The sequence below is a fragment of the Dromiciops gliroides genome, chromosome 2 (genome assembly GCF_019393635.1).
Source record: "Dromiciops gliroides isolate mDroGli1 chromosome 2, mDroGli1.pri, whole genome shotgun sequence".
Taxonomy (NCBI): Eukaryota; Metazoa; Chordata; class Mammalia; order Microbiotheria; family Microbiotheriidae; genus Dromiciops; species Dromiciops gliroides.
In genome coordinates this window covers 232,756,354-232,779,843 of record NC_057862.1, presented here as the reverse complement: position 1 = coordinate 232,779,843, position 23,490 = coordinate 232,756,354, and the positions used below count along the sequence as shown (strand labels likewise).

Genomic DNA, 23,490 nt, shown 5'->3' with positions numbered 1-23,490 from the left:
AGCTTAAGAACAACCAGTAAGTAATGAATGTTCATACCTTATGAACACATTCTCTGATGTTAAATAATTAGGTCAGCAACCTTTACAATATTTCAGATTCATGATCATTAGAGAAGGTAAAGCTTTACAATTTGGCCTTCTTGATAACTTGAAGGAATGCCAAAGGACTAGCAGTCTGAAATGTAATTCTTTAATAATGCAAATAATCAGCCTATAGTGCATGCTGGGACACAATTGCTGTGGAATGCATTCTATCTTCTTGTGTCAAAGAACTAAGGTTGCTATAGGATCAATATAGTGCAAATTTGGTTTATTACTTGAATCTCTTAAAAGAAGTTCAAATTAGTTCATTACTTAATGTGGCCAAAACTATTAACTCTTCTCTTACCAGAATGTTAAAAGATAAAAGACATGCCAATGATTGGATTGTTTAGTATTATTTCGGGCTTAGAGCTTAATGAAAATTTAATGAAATTTTCACTTTCACTAAAAGTTCAAATCTCAAAATGATTTCTATACAGTGACAATTTCAGAATTAACTATAGATTTTTGAAAAATAAGCATACATTAACTTTATGAATGCTTAGAGCTTACATTCAATTCCCAATGCCATTTTCAGAGTTTATAAAACTGAGACTGAGTCATGTTACTTTCTAATTATGATATGAAACATTCTTTTATCTATTTAATATTTGACTCAATAACTCAAAATGTTAAAAAAAAAGAATGTTAAAAATTGTTTTTTCCCAACTAGATGTAAAAACAATTTTTAACATCTTGAGTTCCAAATTCTCTCCTTTCTTCTCCCCTTTCATTGAAAAGGCAAGCAATTTGATATAGTTTATACATATGCAGTCAAGCAAAACATTCCTATATAGATCAGGTTATAAAACGAGACAGACCAACCTCTCCCCCTCAAAAAAAAATACCGAAGAAAAATAAAGTTTTTAAAAGTATGCTTTGATCTACATTCATACTCTATCAGTTCTTTCTTTGGAGGTGGATGGCATTTTACATCATAATATATACAATGTATATCGTATATATTATATATATACCTCTAAATTTATGTGACATCTCCTCCATTAGCTTGTAAGCTCCCTGAGAGTAAGTAAGGATTATATGTCCCCATATAGAGAGCTAAAATGAATTCTGTGAAAATGCTTTGAAAATCTAAAGCGTTACTGAACCATAATGCCATGCCATTATTTATGCAGTTCAAATCTATACTACACCATGGGAAATGTTTCAAAATGCTTGATTGTATGAAATGAAAGGTTTAAAGGTCCTAGGAAATATATCAATATTGCAAGGCCAAATCTGTCTGTATTGTATGAAAAAGCATTTTAATCCCCCGCCCGCCGCAATTTACCTTTTATCAGGAGCTGCTCTGGAAAGATTCCTGTCATGCTGTCTCTCTTTGCGTCTATCATGTCTTATTTCATCTCGTTCCCGAGCCTCCCCATCCTCTATAGAGAGAAGATGCTTCATTATTGTACTATACCCAGAGCAACATTAAAAAAAAAAAAGCACAGAAAATCTACCTACTTTAGGCAAGAATTTTATTAGCCCCAAGTTAATTTTGTATCAGTCTGTTAGTCATACTTGCAACATCCAGAAAAATTAGTTCAGTAAGAACTTTAAATATTAAGAACAATGATTTATCAAAATTAATGTCTAGGCAGAGAATAAACATAATTCATGAATGAATTAGGTTACACTAACTTCTGCCTTTAAAAAATAGTACTATTTTTTTTTTAAAGCAAGGCAATTGGGGTTAAGTGACTTGCCCAGGGTCACACAGTTAGTGTTAAGTGTCTGAGTCTGGATTTGAACTCAGGTCCTCCTGACTCCAGGGCCAGTGCTCTATCCACTGTGCCACCTAGCTGCCCCCAAAAATGGTACTATTAAAAAAAAAATTTGTCTTCATAATTGCCTTTATAGTAAGTGGTTGCTAACATATTTAGCTCTATTTTGAAATATTGTTGTAGAAATATAAAATGTTATGAAGATCCAAAAGGACATTGTTAGAAACAAGAAGGCTTTTCCAAATGATGACTGATACTCAAGAAGTAGCACAAAGGATATCATGAAGAAAATGTAAAATGATAAAAGGAGGTAAACTGGCAATAGAGTAAGGGAGCAACACATGGACAGCCCTAGTGTTCTAATGGTACCCATACAATTAAAAAATATATATATATATCCTGCAACTTTGCTAAAGTTAATTATTTCAAGTAGTTTTTTAGTTGATTCTCAGAATTCTCCATGCTATATTATCTGCAAAGAGTGATATTTCTGTTTCTTCACTGCCTATTTTAATTCCTTCAATTTCCTTTTCTTCTCTTATTGCTAGAGCTAACATTTCTTTTCTTTTTTGGAGATGGGGTGAGGCAATGAGGGTTAAGTGACTTGCCCAGGGTCACACAGCTAGTGTCAATTGTCTGAGGTCAAATTTGAACTCAGGTCCTCCTGAATCCAGGGCTGGTACTTTATCCACTGCGCCACCTAGCTGTTCCATAGCTAACATTTCTAGTACAATACTGAATAACAGAGGTGATAATGGGAATCCTTGCTTGACCCCTGATCTTACTGGGAAGGCTTCTAGCTTATCTCCATTCCAGATAAAGCTTGCTGATAGCTTTAGATAGATATTACTTATCATTTTAAGGAAAGTTCCGTTGATTCCTTTTTTTTTTTTTTTAGTGAGGCAATTGGGGTTAAGTGACTTGCCCGGGGTCACACAGCTAGTAAGTGTTGAGTGTCTGAGGCCGTATTTGAACTCAGGTACTCCTGACTCCAGGGCTGGTGCTCTATCCACTGAGCCACCTAGCTGCCCCTCCATTGATTCCTATGTTCTCTAGTGTTCTTTTAATAGGAATGGGTGCTGTATTTTGTCAAAAGCTTTTCCAGCATCTATTGAGATAATATGATTTCTGTTGGTTTTGTTACTGATATGGACACCCACACAATTAAAAAAAAAATCTAAGAGAGGGAATGTTGGATGGATTATCTATTGAAGAACACTGTTAGGAACTGCACATGATGAGAAGACATGAATTGATTGCTGTCTGCTGATGGTAGAAAGACCTGCATCAATGTGATCACAAATCCTTAACATACTGAAAAAGTATAAAAGACAAAAACTTTCTTAAATAATGATTTTTAGGGAATAGATGTGAAAACACAAACACAATTTGGGAATTTGCTAACTATACTTACTTGCTATACTGTTAAGCTTGGCCCGGGAAATAATTCTGAAAGCAAGACTCAATGTCTTTTTGTTAATGGTTAATTTCTGCCACCTTCACCCCAATTTCTGCCACGCACCCCTCCCTTATGCATGAGGCTGACAAACCTTTTTCTACATGGGTCTTGATTCCAGCTCTTCTCTCACGAGCTTTCTGGGCCATTTCTCGAAGCTTCTCTTCATGTTTCTCTTTTTCCTTTTGGGCCATCTTTCTCTCCACTTGAGCCCGCATCTCCACTGCCTCACGAGCCTATCAGTCAAATCGTTATATTAAAAAGTGCAAATATTTATGGTTTACTGTTAATGAGAATTTGATGAATTGTAAGGCTATATAAAGTCAGGAAGGCCTGAATTAATAGAAAAAGCAGAAAATATAATCAGAAGGACCTGAATTTGAGTCTTAGCTTTGCTATTTACTAGCTGTGTAACCTAAAAGACATGGCACTTCACCTCTGTGATCCTCTTCTCATTTGTAAAATAGGGCACAATAAAATGGCAGCTATTTCTTTCTGTAATTTGGGTTGTTAAGGATTTTAAAATTTATTTTCATGGCACATAGGAACTGAAGCACTCAAATAGTCAACTTACTTACATTGTAAAAAAATAAAAAATATTCACTATGTGATATGAAAATAACCTTCCTTTCTTAAAGTACTTGAAGAGCGAAATATGCCATCTTAAAAATTTCATCAAGAAAGATAAAGACAAAACCAACAAAAATAATAAATCAAAGATAACTATTTCTAATTCACAACAAAGCCTATGGTTCGAAAACAAATTTTAAAAAACCAACCCAAATTTAGGAGCTTCTGCTATTTGAGTTTAGTAAAATAGGGATTGGCAATCTTTTCAAAGCAGGTGTTAAACTGGTATCTCAAATTCTTCTGCTATGCTGAGAGACAGAGTGACTAAGCACCAATTTTGGAAAGTAATAAGGAAAGAAACTTGATGGCAGTAGGCAACAAGGACACATGATAATTTGTAGGGTACTACTGATTCCTTGACTGTCTCACTAAGTATTCAGTGGTGCAGGTGAATTTAGCTATTGGAGAACATGAAGTTACAAAATGAGAAATACCAGAGCCTAAGAAAAAAATGAAGTTAAGAAGACAAACCTTTCTATCAGCAATGTAGAGTGCTTCAGCAAGTTTGGCAAAGTTTTCATTTATGTGAACTGTCTGCAGTCCTCTTCCATCAGCAGCTAGACGTTTGTCTAATGGAATAGTATAGCCCTGGTAGGAAAGACATTATCATGTGAAAGACATTTTTGTATTCTTTAAAAATAAACAAAAATTTCTTATTCTGTAGGTGCACTTCATTTTTTTTTGCAGTTTTAATAATCATGTCTTACATAGGTTTCTGATGTTTTAGTATTTTAAACATACCTCTTTCCCCCAAAGAGCACCTGTTTTAGGCTGATTTGTGGCATGACTTTTGGTAAGCACCATGTACCACAGCCTAATCTCACTAGTTTTTGAAAGTAACTCCAACATTCTGGTAATAACAGTTAAAAGCCAAATGGCTGTCTCTTAAGTATCTTATCATACCACTCATCTGAAGATGAAATAAACCACCATTATCAAGCAGTACTTACCATGCCAGGCATAATGGTACACACCTGCAACCACTATGCAGGGAGGCTAAGGCAAATGGATCGCTTGGCCTGTAGTAGGACTAAGCCAAATGAATGTCCACACTAAATCTGAGTCCTGGGAGCAGGGGACCCTCAGGCTGTTTAAGGAGGGGCAAAGCAACCTAGGCTGGCATTGGAGATGATCAGTAGTAGGACTGAATCTGTGAGTGATCACTACATTTCTAGCATGGGTGAGATAGGGAGACCCAGTTTAAAAAACAAACCAAACCTGTTGTGCTAAGTACCAAATTCTCACCATTTTGATACCAAGAATCCTATTAAATCAAAAGTAGCCATGGTTAACTAGATGGTTTAAGAAGTACTGTTTTCAAATTTGCATCACATTTTAACAACTTAAGAAATACAATTTAAATTTCATATAACATGGATTGGATTTATTTTTCCATACTGTAGGCTTTAAACTATTCAAAGAAATGAAATTCAGGCTAAAGGTGTGTATGTACTACATAGGACAGAGTGGCATTATTTCTTTGAGTATATTAAGTGTTTATATTGTTTCATGAGCTTCATAATTTGTTCATGCTAATAAATCCTAGACTTTACTAAACAATTTATGCCCTATATATTTACTAATTGGCAGTATTCCCAGGAGTCATAAGAAAAACTAAGAAATTTATTGCACATTATTGTGTCATTATTACCTTCCTAAATCAAATTTCATTATTTTATTAAACTTTGTGAGTTGTAAAACATCCCAAATGCCTTTATGTTGGGAAGAAAAATTTGGGCATAAAGCAAGTGATTCTATTTATCCTGGGAGAGTTAGATGGTCTCATTTTGCCCATTAATGTCTAAGTTCTCAAGTAATGACATCTAGAAGATTTAACTGTTTATTTTGCATTTTTAAAATTAAAATTAAACATCTATTTTATCTTCGTCTCCCATCCCCCATGGAAAAACAAAAGGCAAAACTCTTGTAACAAATATATACAGTCAAGAAAATGCTTTTCCCCAACCTAAGGTCATTAGGTATCCTTTACAACTCATAAAACTTAATAAAATCATGAAATCTTGGGGCAGCTAGGTAGCACAGTGGATAGAGCACCGGCCCTGGAGTCAGGAGGACCTGAGTTCAAATCCAGCCTCAGACACTTGACACTTACTAGCTGTGTAACTCTGGGTAAGTCACTTAACCCCAGTTGCCTCAAAAAACAAACAAGCAAACAAACCAAATCATGAAATCTGATTTTAGGAAAATAATGATGACACAGAATAACGTGGGATAAATTTCTTAGTCTTTCCTATGACCCCTGGGAACTCTTCCAATTAGTAAATATATAAGGGCATACATTTTTTGGTAAAGTCTAGGATGTAAAAGCATGAAAAAACAATGAAGCTTATGAGAAAATACACTCAATATACCCAAAGAAATATGCCACTCTGTCCTACGTAGTACTTTTTATCCTGATTCCTTTTGGAGAAAAAACCCCCACACAAACCCAAAACTGATTATCTGATTCCTATCCCCACGACATAAGGTTTTTTTAGACATAACAATTCTCAATAACCCTTTTCAGTGTGCTTTTACTCTCAAAAATTGGCTAATATATTCTATATGATGTTCATAGCCTGACACCTTGACATTTCCATTACACTGTTTAAAAAAAAAATCAAACTGTATAAATTGTGTGTTCCATTCTGAAAAAAGACAGCTAAGTGAGGTCTTGAGGTTTAAACTAATGCTATTCAGGCTGAAACTCTTTCATGAGTTCCCCAGTAGGATATAATATTAAGAAACTGATTTTATGACAGGTTAATTACCTTTGCATTTTTCCAGTTTGAAATACAAGGAGGAATTTTCCACTCTTGCTGCTCTTTCACAGTCATCTGAGATGGGGAAGAAAAAAAATACAAGAGATTTTTAGATTTCAAGTCTAACTAAAAATCTGCATATGATTTTCTCCTCAAAGACAGCTTTGCTGACAAACAATTCTAGTGGGTATTTGTGATCTCTGTAAAAAGCAATATTGTTGTATAATGACCAAGGTTGCCCCTAGAAAAGAGTTGTGAAAATGAATATCCCTTTCTTGGGCATTGTAGAGATGGGAGACCATGTGTGTGGAATACTTTAACATTCTGTTAGTTGATATATACATTGGTTTGTCTCCATTTCTTTTCAAATATTTAGGGGGCTGCTAGGTGGCACAGTGGATAAAGCACCGGCCCTGAATTCAGGAGGACCTGAGTTCAAATACGGCCTCAGACACATGGCACTTACTAGCTGTGTGACCCTGGGCAAGTCACTTAACCCTCATTGCCCCATAAATAAAATAAAGCTGCAGAAAACCCACCCAGAAAATTTCCTTAAAAAAAAAATTATTACATAAGAAGGCCTGCTAGGTAGAAGAGGAATATATTTGGAAATGAATGTAATGTAAAAAAAAAGCATCAATACTTTTTTTAAAAAGCAATTTTGGGGGGGGCGGCTAGGTGGCGCAGTGGATAAAGCACCAGCCCAGGATTCAGGAGGACCTGAGTTCAAATCCGGCCTCAGACACTTGACACTTACTAGCTGTGTGACCTTGGGCAAGTCACTTAACCCCCATTGCCCCACAAAAAACCAAACCAAAACAAAACAAAACAAAAAGCAATTATGGGGCCAGCTAGGTGGTGTAGTAGATAAAGCACCAGCCCTGGATTCAGGAGGACTGAGTTCAAATTTGGCCTCAGACACCTGACACTTACTAGCTGTGTGACCCTGGGTAAGTCAATTAATCCTTACTGTCCACCCCCCAACCCCTCACCCCCCCCCAAAAAAAAACCCCACCCAATTATAAACTCTGTTTTGGTAATCAGAGTGTACCATACTCTCACATGTATTCAAAAAAAATTTTTCAACAAATTTGGCAAAAAACCCTGAAACCCAGAAAACCCAGAACATTTTTTAGCAGTTAATAAAAAAGTTTCAATATCAAGTAGCAGGGTATGATTTTTTTCTGATACAAACCCATTCTTTCAGAATTAATATACTATAAAACCTCAGCTATCTGAATCCTATTAGGATTTCATCCTTCTACATAGCTGAATTTTCAAGCTAGCTGTGAGTTATCCCTTTTAAGTACCAATTTTAAAAAATCCTAGCTGGAAATCTTTCTAAAACCTATCACACATTTCCCCAATTCCTTAAACAGAAAACAATAAACATGATGTTCTCTTGATGACTCAGGTTCACTGTTATGACCATAATTTATAGTCTGTGTAGGGCCTTCTTTATCTCCATTTTACAGATGAGGAAAGAGAAGCTCTGGGATGTTACCTCTTCCCTTGAGTTTCACAGCCCCAGATCAGGAGTAAAGGATTGAAAATGCAAGGACAAGTACCTTTCGACTAGGAGAGTGCATGACAGGTGCAGGAGGAGAAGGAGGCCCACGAGGAATTTTCTTATTAATTCTAAGGGATGAAACAAAAGTATAATCAGTCAATGACCTCTCCTAGAATTTCTTTTTCAGAATGGACAAAGCATAGGTCTAATAGTTCATCTCTCACTTACTAGCTGTGTGACCCTGGGCAAGTCACTTAACCCCAATTACCTCACCAAAAAAACCCCAAAAAACCCCTAATAGTTCATCTCCTCAAAATGAAGCACTTACTTGAACCTTGGAGGCTCCATTGGATCTTTTTGCATTTCCACCATCCGAATAACTCTTTGCTTAGCGCCAGAATTGAAAGCTACTCCTTGCTGAGACGGTGTGTACCTGAAGACAACCATTGAAATTAAACATGTAACTTGTTCAGTTTTCAATAGTGAAATAGTCTTTACTGCAGTGGATTTTCATTTCCCACCCTGGCATTAAAATACAAATTATGTTAACAGTCAATATAAGTAATCAATAAGCTATGTGCCAACCACTATACTAAGGGATGGGTATACAAAGAAAGCGGAAAACAAGTCGCTTGCCCCAAGAAGCTTACATTCTAATGAGGAGAGAAAATATGCATACAAATACAAAGTAGATGAAGGTAACTAGCTAAGGAAAAGACAGGAAAGAACTCCTGCAAAAGGGGGGATTTGAGCTGAGGCTTAAAGGAGGCCTGGGATTCTAAGAGGCAGAGAGAAGGAAGGATATTCCCGGCGTGAAGGACAACCAGTATGAAGGCATGAAGACAAGAGATGAAGTATGAGAGGAATAGCAAGTATGTCTGCATCAGGGCACACAAAGAGAAGTGAGAGTACAGGAAGGGACCAAGTTATATAAATAGTTAAGTGTCCAAAAAAGGGGTCTTATATCTAATCCTGGAGGCAACAGGCTTTACTTAGGAGGGTGGTATGGTTAAGACCTATTTTTTGGTAAAATCACTTTGGCAGCAGGGACACCAATTACAAGACCACTGCAATGGTGTAGACAAGAAGTAATAAGGACCTGAACTATAGTGATGGTTGTGAGTGGCAAAACATGGGTGTGTGAAGGGAAAAATGGCAAGATGGAGTGACTAACTGGATATAGGGGGTGAGTGAGGATTAGTCTAGGTTGACACAGAGGTTCCTAACTCAGGTTTAAACTATGGCAGCATTGGTAAGAGGACTAACCTGAAACCAAAAGCTTGAAACAACCATATGCCCATTTATTTTTCCATCATACCTTCAGCCATGCAATTTCTTATCATGGGGTAAAGAGGCACAGTCCTTAGTTTCATAGATAACAACTTAAGAAAAACACCTACAATAAATCATTTTAAGGGAAAAAAAATCCTACAAGATTCCCAGTAAAAGCCTCAGTTATTAGTCTTCAGTTTTTCGTTACAGCATAGAAATTAAATAATAGTGTCCTTGCTAACTTTAAACTTTCTTCAAGAGCTCTATTTCTCATCTTGCCAAGGAAAATTTTGGTTAAGTAGTCTTATAATTTGGAAACACTTAAAAGATGCTTTTTTCTTTAAATAAGAGAAAATGTCTGGAAAACAAATTTGAGTTGACTTACATATCAAAGGATAAACTTCACGGACAGAAATAGTGTAAAAAACATCCTAAATTCTAGCCATTATATAGCAGTTCCTATCACTATAAAATGTTATTCAAAAAGAGTCAATGGACTTTAAGCCATTAATCCTGAATGTTATTTTTTCCATTTTAACTAAGTAGGACTAGTTCCTTGAGAGAAGAAATTCGAGACAAAAGACCATTAGTTTGATTCATACCGGATATACTGAGCTGGAGCTAATTTATCTGCAGCTCGAACTGGCATAGCTGCAGCAACCTTCTGAGATACAGATTTCTCTAGGGCAACTCGGGTCTTTTCTGTAATCTGAAATCAAAAGCATGGTTTTGAGGGGCTTGATAATCAACAAGGTCTAAGAAAATTTTTTAATAATAATCATGTGCATAAATTTGTACCTCTTTAATAGCTTCTTCATCAGGTCTTTGTAGGTCTGGGTCATCTGCATTCATAACTTCTTTGGGAACCAGGTCAGTGTACTTGCTATAAATGACCTAAAACGGGTTAAATGTAACTAGAATGAGAAAGAGTAAAGAATAAAGGCAGAAACCTTATTAAGTTATTTTGGAAGGGAGTGTGTCCTCTTGGTATAGATGCAAATTTAGGATACTCATTCTGTTTTTTAGATTAAAAAAGAAAAGGAAAAATGGTAAATATTTATATAAACTACTTTTACAAATTAATAGCTTTTTCTTGTCTTCATACATTAAAGTTATTCATGCTCACTTAATCAAATTGGCTCCAAAATAAACAGTGCCAAAGAAACCCCTATATATCACTTATCTATGTTAGTAATAACAGGTCTTCAAAGACTTATAAGGTCTTGACATTTATTTGTGAGAAAATAATTATTAATAACTGATTTCTTGGGGGACCCCAGAGATAATTTTCTCAGTCCCTTCTCCCCCCACTCCAGAAAGTTCAGTTCTCCTTGAGAAATTTCATCAAATCTCATCTGGGACAAACCCAAGGGAATAAAAGGAATGGAGATAAATTCTTTTGCCTAGATCAATGAAGGATGGGATTGGGGCAGCTAGGTGGCACAGTGGATAAAGCACCAGCCCTGAATTCACAAGTACCTGAGTTCAAATCCAGCCTCAGACACTTGACACTTACTAGCTGTGTGACCCTGGGCAAATCACTTAACCCCTCATTGCCTTGTAAAAAAAAAAAAAAAAAAAAAGGATGGGATCAAATCACAGCTAGATAACGGACTTTGCCTTAAGCTAATTAAGTGAGGGTCTTTGGCATTCTTTTTCAAGATGTCATTTGTAGAGGGGCAGCTAGATGGCGCAGTGGTTAAAGCACCGGCCCTGAATTCAGGAGTACCTGAGTTCAAATCCGGCCTCAGACACTTGACACTTACTAGCTGTGTGACCCTGGGCAAGTCACTTAATCCCCATTGCCTGCAAAACCCCCCCCCAAAAAAAAAAGATGTCATTTGTAGAGTTCATTTTAACGCAGATAACCCGGTCATGTCAACCAATGGAATTGAATGATGCTAACCAATTAGCTCTGATCAAAAGAGGATAAAAAAGCCCTTGGAAGATGCCAAGAAAGGTCTTTTGAGTATTCTGGGGCTTCTGGGGTGTCTTCTGAGCTTTTCTTGGTTCTGAGACCAGCATGGTCTCTGTCTCTCTTACTAGGTCTCTTGGGTCTCCTTGAGATTACATGCTGTGGGAGACAGCATGGGCCTTTTGGGGCTTTTCTCCTGCTCCTGCTAACTGGCATGCTGAAGCTCTCCCCCTCCCTTCTCTACCACACAGCCTGAGATCATGAGAAGTCAGAGAGACACTTGGTCAATCCTTCACTGGTATAGTGATAAAATAATAATATGCTCACCCCAAACTGAGAGCAATAGCAATTAATGAAAAAAAAAAAAACCAAACAAATGATACAAATTTTATGTAGCAATAATTATAAGCTCATCAGATCTTAAATCAAGCAAGCAAATAATTTTCAAAATTCAATCCCTTCCAAGTGTTAACTATTAGAAGTTATCAAACTCTCATGGCAGAAAGAATTTTGCCTGTTTCCTTGCCTGCTGTCTAGTGAGGAGGAGCTGCTATGGACCTGAATGAAGGAGCAGGGAGGGAGGCCCTCTCTCACCTAAAGCCGACATGAAGCCTGGCGCATATGGGCCTGCTACCTGTGGCCTATTCTCCTCACCTGGGTCAACATGAAGCCACAAGATCCTGCTTTTGTTTTTATGTACATCATGTACATTCATTTATTGCCTATTATTGTAGTGTTTATTCTAAAATCAATAATCCCATGAGCATCACTAACATTCCTGCATCTCACAAAGCTGAGTGAAAGACATCTGAAAAATAGGATTCCTCTATGGTAATTAACTATAAACTCAAAATTTTTACTGTTAAAATCCTAAATGTTCTAGAGAAGCTCAGCACATCCCAGAAGGCAAGAGAGCCTGGGGGATGATCTGAAAAATACAATATACCCTTGTAAGGTGCCAGGGGCACAAATGAGCTTTGAGAAGAAGATAAATCCATAACTCATTATCACTAAACAGATATTTTACTTACTATATAAAAACTGGCAAAGCACCAGATTGTCAAAGTGATTAAGTCTAGCATTTCACCACAAATAGGGCAAAACTACATTTTCAAGCTTAACAGGACACCAAGTTTGTTAGATTAAACATCAAAAAAGAAATGGCATAAGAATTTACTCAGGGTCACTTCTGAGAAGGCAAGCATTTTCTTTGGAAATATACTTCAGTGCTTTCTGAGATACCGCATTGTTATTGATAATTTCAGAAGGAAAAAACACAAAAGCATTTGAGATTCATCACTGAGAAGAAAGAAGGAGGGAGAGGAGAAGGAGAAGAAGGGGGGGCGGGAAGGTCTTACACTTGAACACAGAATGTCTCTTCATATGGTATATATTATCATTTAAATAGGTTCCTTGTAATGTACAGAATCCAGAAAGACTTATTGGAATAAATCACATTAGAAATTTAAGAATTTTGATTCTCTGATTGCAGTGATGAATCTCTCTCTCTCTCTTTTTTTTTTGGGGGGGGGGGGGCAATGAGTGCCCAGGGTCACACAGCTAGTAAGTGTCAAGTGTCTAACATTCTCCATTTGGAAGGGACTATAAGTTGAAACAATCAGTCAATCAACACTTATTAAGTACCTACTATGTGCCTGGCCCTGTGCTAAGGACTGGGGACATAAAAAGTGGCAAAAAATTCTCATACCTGACCTCAAGGATCTAACATGAAAAGAAATATATACAAAGTTATATATAGGATAAATAGGAAAAAATTAACAAAGGTAAGGCACTATAATTAGAGGGGCTAGAGAAGGCTTCCCATGGTAGGATTTTTGTTGGAACTTAAAGGAAGCCAAAGAGGTCAGTTGTCATACTGGTGGAGAAAGAGCATTTCAGGCACAGAAGACAGCCAGAGAAAACGTCCAAAACCAAGAAATGAAGCGTCTTGTTCATGGAACATTCAGAAGGCCAGTGTCACTAGATCCAAGAATACATGTTGGAAGCAAGATTTCAGAAGGTATTAAGGGCTAGGTTATGAAGTGCACTGAATGACAAACAGCATTTTGTATTTGATTCTGGAAGCAATAGGGATCCCACCAGAGTTTACTGAATAAAGAAAGGGGGTGACATCATGCTCAGAAAATCACTTTAATGGCTAAAAGGATAGATAGGAGTGTAGAGAGAGACTTGAAGCAGGCCAACCCACCAGCCAGCTTAAGGTCATTCCATTTGGAATGTTTACTAATTCTTCAACCTAAGAATTGGGATGTTAACATGTTATATTCCATTCTTATTCTCTCATATTTTATTTTTCCATTGAAAATTACCCGGTACTTATAAATCAGAAAACTTTGTACTGACTGATTTGGAGCATCCACAATATGGAGATTAAATAATCTTCTAAACAACACAGTAAGACTCTTCAGAATCTATGTATGATAATCTCCCACTTACCCAGAAAAGCTTAAAAATAAAAACCCACAATATTTTCCTTTAGTATTTTACAAAAACTGATTTTCATAGTGATGCCCCATAGGTATTAAAAGATCCTGAATGAAATAGCAAGTTTTGTACATTTAAATGCATTTAAATACATTCTAATCCTTTCAAATTTTATAATACATCACACACACACATACATACATATATATATATATATATACACAGAGAGAGAAGCAAAGAGAAGCTTTGGGTACTACAACACTCTGAAGCTCACTAACCATTATGAATAAATAACTACTCTCTCAAAGCATTTCTTTGGGTTTCTTAGATTTTTCTTGGATATTAGATCTGGCAGCAAAGAGATGACAGCAAGTTTTGTTAAAGCTTCAAACCACTCACTTGAGTTAAGGGAAAAAAACCTTAAGTGACAGTTATCTACATAAACTGATAATGGTCTGCACCTTGGCCTTCTGATTATTAAGTTTTATCACCTTTTATACTCTTGGGAGTCCAACTGTTCTTCCAACATTAAGTAAATTTAAGAAATAAGGTGGTATATTTTACTCCACATCTTTAATGTTACTCCATGTACTCTGAGCAATATGAATTGTAATAAATTATGTGACACTTCTTTAAATTACTGTTAGTATGGTCACAATTAAAACCTGAATTAAAGGCTAACCATGTGGATCTTTTAAAAGTGTATGTAGTAATCATAATTCAATTACAGTTCATGATTTAGCCTGCATTATTATATTAAGATCCAAGAAATAATGAGCTGTTACACAACAGTTCTATTTTAAACACAAAAAGGATCAATAATAAAAGAATTAATTAGAAGATAAAGTTTTGAAATAGCCTCTAGAAATTCGAGTACTTTATTTTTTAACCTTGGAGTAGAATAAGAAGCTATTAACATTTGAATCAAAATTATTGGAACATTCCTTTGTCATATTTTATTGCCCTAACTTGCTGCTCCTCACCACTAGAAAAGGGAATATAGCAGCACAATTACCATCTCAAGAGTGGGAGTGACACATGAAGCTGGAGCTACCTATCCCCAATTCAGGGTAGCAATTAAACCTTAAGACATGCAACTGCACAGATGTGCCAATAAATGTAACAGTGCTAAGTGTGCAGGAAAAGAAGATGCCAGTTTTGCTATTCTGAAAGACAAGATTAAGTTTTATGGCAGAGAATTATTTCTCTAATTTATAATCCTATGTTCAACAATAAAGAAGTTTCTAAGTTATTCTGCCAAGACTTACAGATTTTAAGTGATCATTTCTCATCTGAAGTATTTTATCTACATGGAAAAAGCTATACAAGGCTTAAAAGAGTTCAGCAGCTAAACTTTGAGTGACTGATTTTTGTACATGGCAAATGCCTAGAAATCTGCATAATTCATTCTACCAAGGACAACTTGATACATCTGCTTTGGAAGTCCTGAAAGAATCATTCAATATATCAGAGTTAACTTAAAACATTCTCCCCTTTTATCATGAACTTGAATACACAAGAAATTACAAATTGACCTTCTCCAATTGTCTCTAAACTATATGAATAAGTATAACATTTTACATTTGTGTTTAAAAAAAAATCAACCTTATACTTGGCAGAGGCATGTCTAGCTAGTATTTTCTCATTTTCCAATCCTCCACCCCCCATTTCAGCTTGAGGTTATCTAAAAAGCTTGTACGACCACTTGTTAAGATTCTTGTTCAAACACTAATTGGACTAGAGAGCCTCTATGGTAATGTTTAACTCTTAAGATGTTGTAAAATTATTTATGAAAATAATGGATTACCTTGTCCTTTGATTGTCCTTGTCGAGCAATTGCATCATATTTAATCTTTCCCTCTGCATCCACTTGAATGGCCAATGCATTGGACATTTTTTTCTTTCTACCCATATCCAATGGGTATTGGGCCACATGTATTTCTGGAAAGGCACCTCCATCTCCAAAATCCTGCACAGCAAAAAAAGGGATAAAGAGAGTACTCAATATGATTCTCAAATTTAGGACAAATGTGGCAGGCTAAGAAACTTAGCAAGTTTTCGGAACAATGCTATGAGATCAAGGTACATAGGACTTTTCATAACAGTTATGCCACCAATCAGCTGCCAAGTGAAAACTTGCTAAACTGTAATTTTCCAGAAAAGCTAAGAGCTTAAAAAAAACCCAAACACCCAAGATTAATGGAGTTTTCCAATGAAGACTTAAGCACCTTTTTGTAGATTAAAAGAAAACAGTATATCATTAATTAAATGGCCTTATACATCAAGCACTTTAATTTTAAAGGCTAGCCAGCATTTTTAGTCTAAGTAGCAATACAATAATGATCAAAAGGATAGTAAAAACAACAAACAATATGAATCACTCCAAACAAAGGGAAAAATGTCTTACTATCTTTCCAATTTTATTGTATTTATACTATTCCCCCTTCCATATTTTACATTCCATTCAGTGTATACTACCCACTATTCTCTGACCTTGTCCTGCCCTGACTCAATTCTATGAATTTGTGCCTGGCCTCAAGCAATTCCCTCCCCCTAAATGGTATCACATCCTGTTTAAATCCTTCCCTTCCTTCCTTCAAGGTCCAATTTTGGTGTCATATTCTCCATGAAATTTCCCTATTTACTCAGTTAGCAGAGATCCTTCCCTTCTTGAAACCTCTCCTATACATTTACCATATTCTTCTTCCAATATTTAAAGGGTCTATAATTTAACCAGTCTGCATATAGATATAGATTATAACTTCGCTATCCCCTAGTGCAAGGTCTTTAAGATTTGCTATGGCCAAAAAGTGTATCACCCTGTAGTCAACCCAGTGATAAGCCTCTCTAAACTTAGATAGGCTGTGACTGGTTGTCATATTTCCAGTCTGTCACTGAGCTCATTCTGAAAAAGGCTTTCCCACTTAATATTACTTGCCACAGTCATGAAGAAATCAGCATCACTAAAATAATACTAACCACCACTTTGGTCAAAGTATCATGTTCTAATTTGTATACATTTTATCTCCTATTAATTCTAAATCATGAACTCCTTGAGAAGAGGGACCATTGTTTTTCTATATTTAAATCCTAGTGTTACATATGATAGGCATTTAATAAACATCTGTTGAAATTTCATATAATTAACACCTAGAGTAGTGAAGTTGATAGAGTGCTGGTCTTAGAGTCAGGAAGAACTGAGTTCAAATCTGGCATCAGACACTTTACTAGCTGTGTGATCTGGGGCAAATCACTTAACCTCTGCCTGCCTCAGTTTCCTCATCTGTAAAACAGGGATGATAATAGCACCTATTATTGTGAGGATTAAATGAGGTAATATTTGTAAAGTTCTTAGTACAGTGCCTAGCACATAGCAGGTGCTTAATAAATTGATGTATGTTTCCTTCCTTCCTAATTACTTTTGGGGGGAAATGACTAAAAAAGTTGTTGAATGCAAAGTACTAGAATTTAAAGAAATATTATTATTATACTACAAAAACCAATAAATATGATGAATATAGAAAAGCACATCTCTTATGAACTGAAGCAGAGTAAAGCAGAACCAAGAAAATAATCTATAAAATGACTTTGGCAAAGTAAATTAAAAGAACAACAAAAACAATAAAGCAAATGCTAATAAAAGCATAATGACCAAGGTTGGCCCCAAAGAAGGAATAAAAGAAGGTATTTCCCTTCTTTGCAGAGTTGAGATTAAGGGTTTAGAACAAAAAAATAACTTGTAACTTAGTTGATGTGTTATAGTAAATTTTGAAAAACTTATTTCCTCATGTTCTTGTATTATTTATTATAGGGGATGACTCTTAGAGGGAGAGGGAAGGATCAAATGGGAAATGTAAAAACAAAAGATATCGGGGCAGTTAGGTGGTGCAGTGGATAGAGCACTGGCCCTGGAGTCAGGAGGACCTGAGTTCAAATCTGGCCTCAGACACTTAGCACTTATAGCTGTGTGACCCTGGGCAAGTCACTTAACCCCAATTGCCTCACTAAAAAAAAACAAAAAACAAACAAACAAAAAAACCAAAAGATATCAATAAAATTGTTTTTTAAAAAAGACCATTACTTTTGTAGCATCTAGTTCTTGAAAACAATTGCACTAAAATGCAGGATAAGTGACTTCTCTCAATTATATACTAATACTGCTGCAAAGAATTTTAACATTTTGAAAACAAACTGAAGAATGCTAAAAGAAATACATTTCATCCTAAATGAGACAGAAATAGTTGAAGTATACCCAAGAAAGCTGTTGCCTGTATTCTTGCTGACAATTTGACACACTCAAAATTGTTTTTTTTCCACTATAATCAACATTCAGGACTTTGACGGTGGAATTATGTGGTCATTAAACCTGCCAGAAAATCACAGCTTTTTATTTTGCAAACTAGAACAAGATGCATTTTTCTCCAAACATTCACTCTTCTGGAAAAGTGCCCATGGCATTTCCAGATTAACAGGCCAATTTCATTTGACTTTTTGAAACCTATTCTGTTCTAACTGGCTTTATGAAATCTTAGCTATTTAAAATAAGATTTTTAAAAAATCAACTATGCCATTAAGTTAAATGTAGATTCTCTTTAAACTACATAAAATCTGAGATGCAAGAAGGCTGCACTCCCCGATTTTATGTAAAATAGTGCTTGCTAAAGAAGTTCAATGTTAGATAAACCCAAAGACCAGGTTATTAAGGTAAGAATTCACTATTCAACAAAATCTTCTGGGAAAATTAGAAAGCAGTCTATACTAAGTATAGACCAAGATCTCACACCAAAACCAAGATAAACCCCAAATGGGTACATGATTAGAAAGGATGACATCATAAAGAAATTAGAGGAGCAAGGATTACCATTTACATTTATGGAGAGAACTATGACCAAACAAAGGAAACAAACATGGAAATTCTTATCACATAAAATAAAGTTTCTGTACAAACCAAACCAATGTGGCTAAAATTAGAGAAGTAGATAATTGGGAGCTGGGGTGGGAGTGGGAGTGAAGATGAATCTTTGCAGCATTTTAAACATTTTATTTATATATATATATATATATATATATATATATATATATATATGGAGAGAGAGAGAGAGAGGTTTCACTTCTAAACTATATATGGAACAAATTCAAATTTATAAGAATAAGGGCTCCAATTGATTAATGGTCAAATGATATGAACAGGCAGTTTTCAGAGAAAGAAATCAATGCTATTAATAGCATTCATCTGAAAAAAAGCTCCAGATCATTTATAATTACAGAATGCAAATTAAAGCAACTCTGAGGTTCCACACCCATCACATCCATCAGACTGCTAACGGTGACAAAAAATGGAAAATAACAAATACTAAAGGAGCTGTGGGAAAACATATTAATGCACTGTTGGTGGAGCTATGAACTGGTCCACCGGTTGTGGAAAGCCATCTGGAACTATGTCTCAAAACTTATTAAACAATACATACCCTTTGACTCAGTCATACCACTGCTAGTTCTGCACTCCTGATAAATCAAAGAAAGAGTAAAAAAAACCAAACCACCATACACACAAAAATATCTGTAGTTCTTTTTGTAGTGGCAAAGAACTGAAAACTTCAAGCACTGGTAAAGTAATTCAGAATACATGTGCAGCCTGACAATCAGTCAAGTAAAGTCTAAAGAGTTTCACTAGTAGGCTGGTCACAAGGTGTTCTGAATAAAAATTAATCAGCTTTCAAATCCTGAATACCACAGTCAGAGAAAGGAGGCAATCTGCACAATATGGAAAGTATTCACACCAACAATTCAGCAAGCATATACCAAGTGCCTACTAAGTTGAAGAAATTGTGCTAAGTACTAGCGATACAAAGATGAAATAAAAAACAATGTTGCCCTCAAAGGACTTATTCTACTGGAAGGACACAACTTTTTAAAATGACACTTCAAAGATTCCTGAATAACAACTCATGTTTATATAACACTATAAGATTTACATGGTGTCCTCTACACAAAAATCTAATGATGAAAATAATATAAACACTATCACCTCCATTTTTTAGAAGACCGAAGTCCAGACTATGCTATCCAGTATAGACAATGGCCTCTGTACCTCAATTTCCTTATCATTCCAATGAAGGAGTTGGACTAGATTAGCTCTAACGTCCTGTCTCTCACAAATATCTTATAATTTAACTCCAGTTTTCCCCTAATACTTGCAGTGTCTTCCAGAGCTACTTCTCTACCCAACCCAAATTTAAAATTTTTTTGCACATACAAAGATTTTTGGAACTGTGATGGAATTGATTCCTTCCATTATTCAAGCTCATACCTTTTATGAGGACTTTAACAGGCACTAGAGTTTACTAATAGTAACTTTAGAGAATTATATTTAGAAATAGTACTGAAGTAGATGCTGGAGAACTCCATAGTTTAGATTTACTTTAAAATAATTCTATAGCAACCCTGATCAATTTAATAAATCCAAAGTGAAGGCTAACATTTACCTCCAACAAACGAGGGATCCAACCTTTCCGATACCCATAAGGGGGAGGTTCTCTTCTTGAGGAGACCAGTGCAGTCTGTCTTGATCTCTGGGATCTTGCCCTTTCCTCAGCCTCAAGCTGGTCCTGAGAAAGCTGAGTTGGAGCAGGTAAAAAGCTACAAAAATCAAGGATAAGGAGAAAAGTTAGAATTTTTAAAAAATACTTTATGTCATTCAAATCAATAACGAGAATAAAATTCTTGTTAATTTCATGAAAAAAGAGAATTTTTACGATCTGTAGAGATGCCAATACCAGTCATTTTATATTCTAGGTAATAATGAAGTACTCATTCATTCGATCAAGAATATCTGACTAGGGGTGGATAAAGCACTGGCCCTGGATTCAGGAGTACCTGAGTTCAAATTCAGCCTCAGACACTTGACACTTATTAGCTGTGTGACCCTGGGCAAGTCGCTTAACCCCCATTGCCCCGGGGAAAAAAAAAATCTGACTAAAGGCAAATGAGTTCCATAACCGGGACAGTCACAGTATATATACCTCACAATAGTTAAGTACTTCTATATTTTTTTAATCTCTTGTAACAAGAGAGTAAATCCTTAATCATTCAGAGGATGATTGTCCAGACTACTGATTTTCCTTTTGTTCTCTAACTCTTTAATCATTTTAGCACTTTAATCATTTAGTACTAGGAGCTAAGTAGAAACAAGAAGAGAAGTTGAAACCTAAATGAATGAAAGTGATAGGGAATGGGCAAGTGGCAGCTAGGGGCAAAAAGTATTTTAAAATCCTTTTCTTTTCTTTCTTTCTTTTTTTTTTTTGGTGAGGCAATTGGGGTTAAGTGACTTGCCCAGGGTCACACAGCTAGTAAGTGTTAAATGTCTGAGGCCAGATTTGAACTCAGGTCCTCCTGACTCCAGGGCCAGTGCTCTATCCACTGTACCACCTAGCTGCCTCTAAAAAACCTTTTCTTATCCTGATCAATTCAAGAATTAATGTATATAATCTTAAGTACTAATGAACAGGTTGATTTTCTGAAAGTTATTAACCTTTAAAAAATAAAAGTAGTGCCAACTTGAATTTTCTTTCGACTATTTAAACTTCCATCATATTGATCATAAGAAAAGTTATTAAATGAAAAGGTACAGTGCATTTATTCTGAAAATGAATCACAGTAGATGGAACAAAACCTTTGACATTCACTGTACAAAAAGGTTTAATGAGGCTCCCAAATACACTGGTCAACAAGGAATAAAAAGAAAAGTCAATCACTGCATTAAATATACCATTGTAATCAGAAAAGCAACTCTCTTTGACAGAAATGGCCCAACTCGTTTCCACATGCTATTATAGCACAGATCAAAAGAAATTATGTCAGTCTTACCCCAAAAAATTTCTGCTGGAGCTACCAACAAGAAGTTCTATGGGAGTGGTATTTTACCCTTTGGAAAATGGCCAAGAAGTAGAATACTTAAAAGATAGAGAAAATAAACCAAATGACCAATTCCCAGGGAAATAATTTAGATTTTAAACAGTTTAAGATTTAAACTTTGCAGGCTTCATAAAATTAGCAAAAACTACTTCAATGACACTGTAATAACCACTAGTCTAACTTGAAATTAAGCTAGTGTTGATACTGTTATTCTACCAGCATTTCTCTTTTGTGTGTAAGTATATATGGGGATCTGGGGGGGTGGTGGTGGAGATATTTATACACATACCATTCTTCCCACAAGATCTAGTTCAAGTCCTACTTCCTCAGTGAAGCCTTTTCATACCTATATTCCCATTTTCTAACTCCTTTGATTTAGCACTTCCTGCCCACTAGTCAGGATTATATTACAGTCTAATTACTTTGTATGTCTATATTTTGTCAATACATTGAAAGATGCTTGTAGGCCGGGGTTCACCTCTTAAGTCTTTCTTCTTCATACACCACACCATCTAACACATGATGCTAGGCATGAAATAATACCTGCTCACTGGATTTTTCCAAGATTCACTGTTATGATCTGCTCAGAATGATGACTTTTCAAATAAGCTAAGTATGAAAAGTAGAAAAGAAGCACAAACTAAGGATAACAATGATATTAGATTCTAAGATTCTTGAGAGACACTGTCCTTTGCTTCTTTTTGTATTCTCAGCGCTTAGCAGAGTGCCTGCCTGGAACGTAGTAGGCGCTTAATAAATATTTATTGTTTGACTGGTTGACTTTCCACAGTCTCTCTTCGAGTCTCCACTTTTCTTGCCGGTGTGTTTTTGTTGGTTTTGGTCAAAATCTTTTCCACTTAATATCTGTTTTAGGGATTAGTTACGTTATGTATTTTTTTGGCGAGGGGGGGGCAGGCTCAACCTGCAATAACGATCATTCACTGAAAATCGGGGGCCGCCTTCATACAGTTTCCACGACAACGGAGAGAAGCAAGAATTAGATTTGATGGGAGGGGGAGAAGGAGTAAGAGTCCTCTGCCACCAGAGAAAGGGGCTGACTAACCATCGTTAAGGGTTACTACTCGCCCCACTTTAGAGCTTGCTAAGTGAAGCAGTTTATCTCTGATTTCCGAGAAAGAACAGAAGATAGGGATGCAGACACAAGTTGGAAGCTCTTCCTCCCACCTCAGTTATCACCTCCCTCCCCCAACACAAATAACCATTGTCCTCCTCTCGGTCTCCATCTCTTTTCAACCCCGACCTCCCAACCTCCAACTCCCTCCACGGTTATAAAGATCTCTTCACAACCTCGCCCCCCGAAACAAGAAAAATTCAGGGGACCAACTAAGGCAATTCCTGAGCGCGTAGGGGCAGAGAAGGGTTAGCTACGCCGCTCTCGGCAGCCACGACTAAGGGCGGCCTGCGGCCGGGGTTGTTTTTCAGGAAAGGCCCCGGCTTTGACGAGGCCTGGTCGCCTCCTCTGCTAACGGGAAGTCCCGGCTCACAGCTCTGTCCCCAAAGCGTCACTACTCCCCCGACCCGGGACCCTCCTCAGAGTGTGAAAGCTGAGGAATAAAAAGGCAAAAGAGAACTGAATCTCTTCCGTACCGAAGACCACCACCCCCTCCCCCATACCCCACAACCCACCTGGTCAGCGCCATCTTCTTCCGCCGCTTCTAGCGCTTGCGGCAGCTAAACTGGGAGGGGTTTACTAGGCAACTGAAAGGGGCAGGCGGAGAGGGGAGGGGGGAAGAAGACGGAAGGGTGGCGAAGAGAAG

At 36.5% G+C, this 23,490-nt stretch overlaps 1 protein-coding gene across 1 annotated transcript in view; it reads right to left on the bottom strand.

Annotated features, from left to right (window-relative positions):
- SNW1 (SNW domain containing 1) overlaps positions 1 to 23,490 on the bottom strand; it is a 26,209-nt gene extending 2,719 nt beyond the window's left edge. The window contains exons 1-11 of the mRNA XM_043984184.1: positions 23,360 to 23,490; positions 20,284 to 20,437; positions 15,606 to 15,767; positions 10,237 to 10,332; positions 10,041 to 10,147; positions 8,495 to 8,599; positions 8,225 to 8,294; positions 6,666 to 6,731; positions 4,366 to 4,482; positions 3,359 to 3,500; positions 1,373 to 1,469 (exon numbers count right to left, since the gene is read on the bottom strand). Coding sequence (XP_043840119.1) covers positions 1,373 to 1,469; positions 3,359 to 3,500; positions 4,366 to 4,482; positions 6,666 to 6,731; positions 8,225 to 8,294; positions 8,495 to 8,599; positions 10,041 to 10,147; positions 10,237 to 10,332; positions 15,606 to 15,767; positions 20,284 to 20,437; positions 23,360 to 23,373 — 1,130 coding nt within the window. The 5' untranslated portion in view covers positions 23,374 to 23,490. The remainder of the gene's footprint in view (positions 1 to 1,372; positions 1,470 to 3,358; positions 3,501 to 4,365; positions 4,483 to 6,665; positions 6,732 to 8,224; positions 8,295 to 8,494; positions 8,600 to 10,040; positions 10,148 to 10,236; positions 10,333 to 15,605; positions 15,768 to 20,283; positions 20,438 to 23,359) is intronic.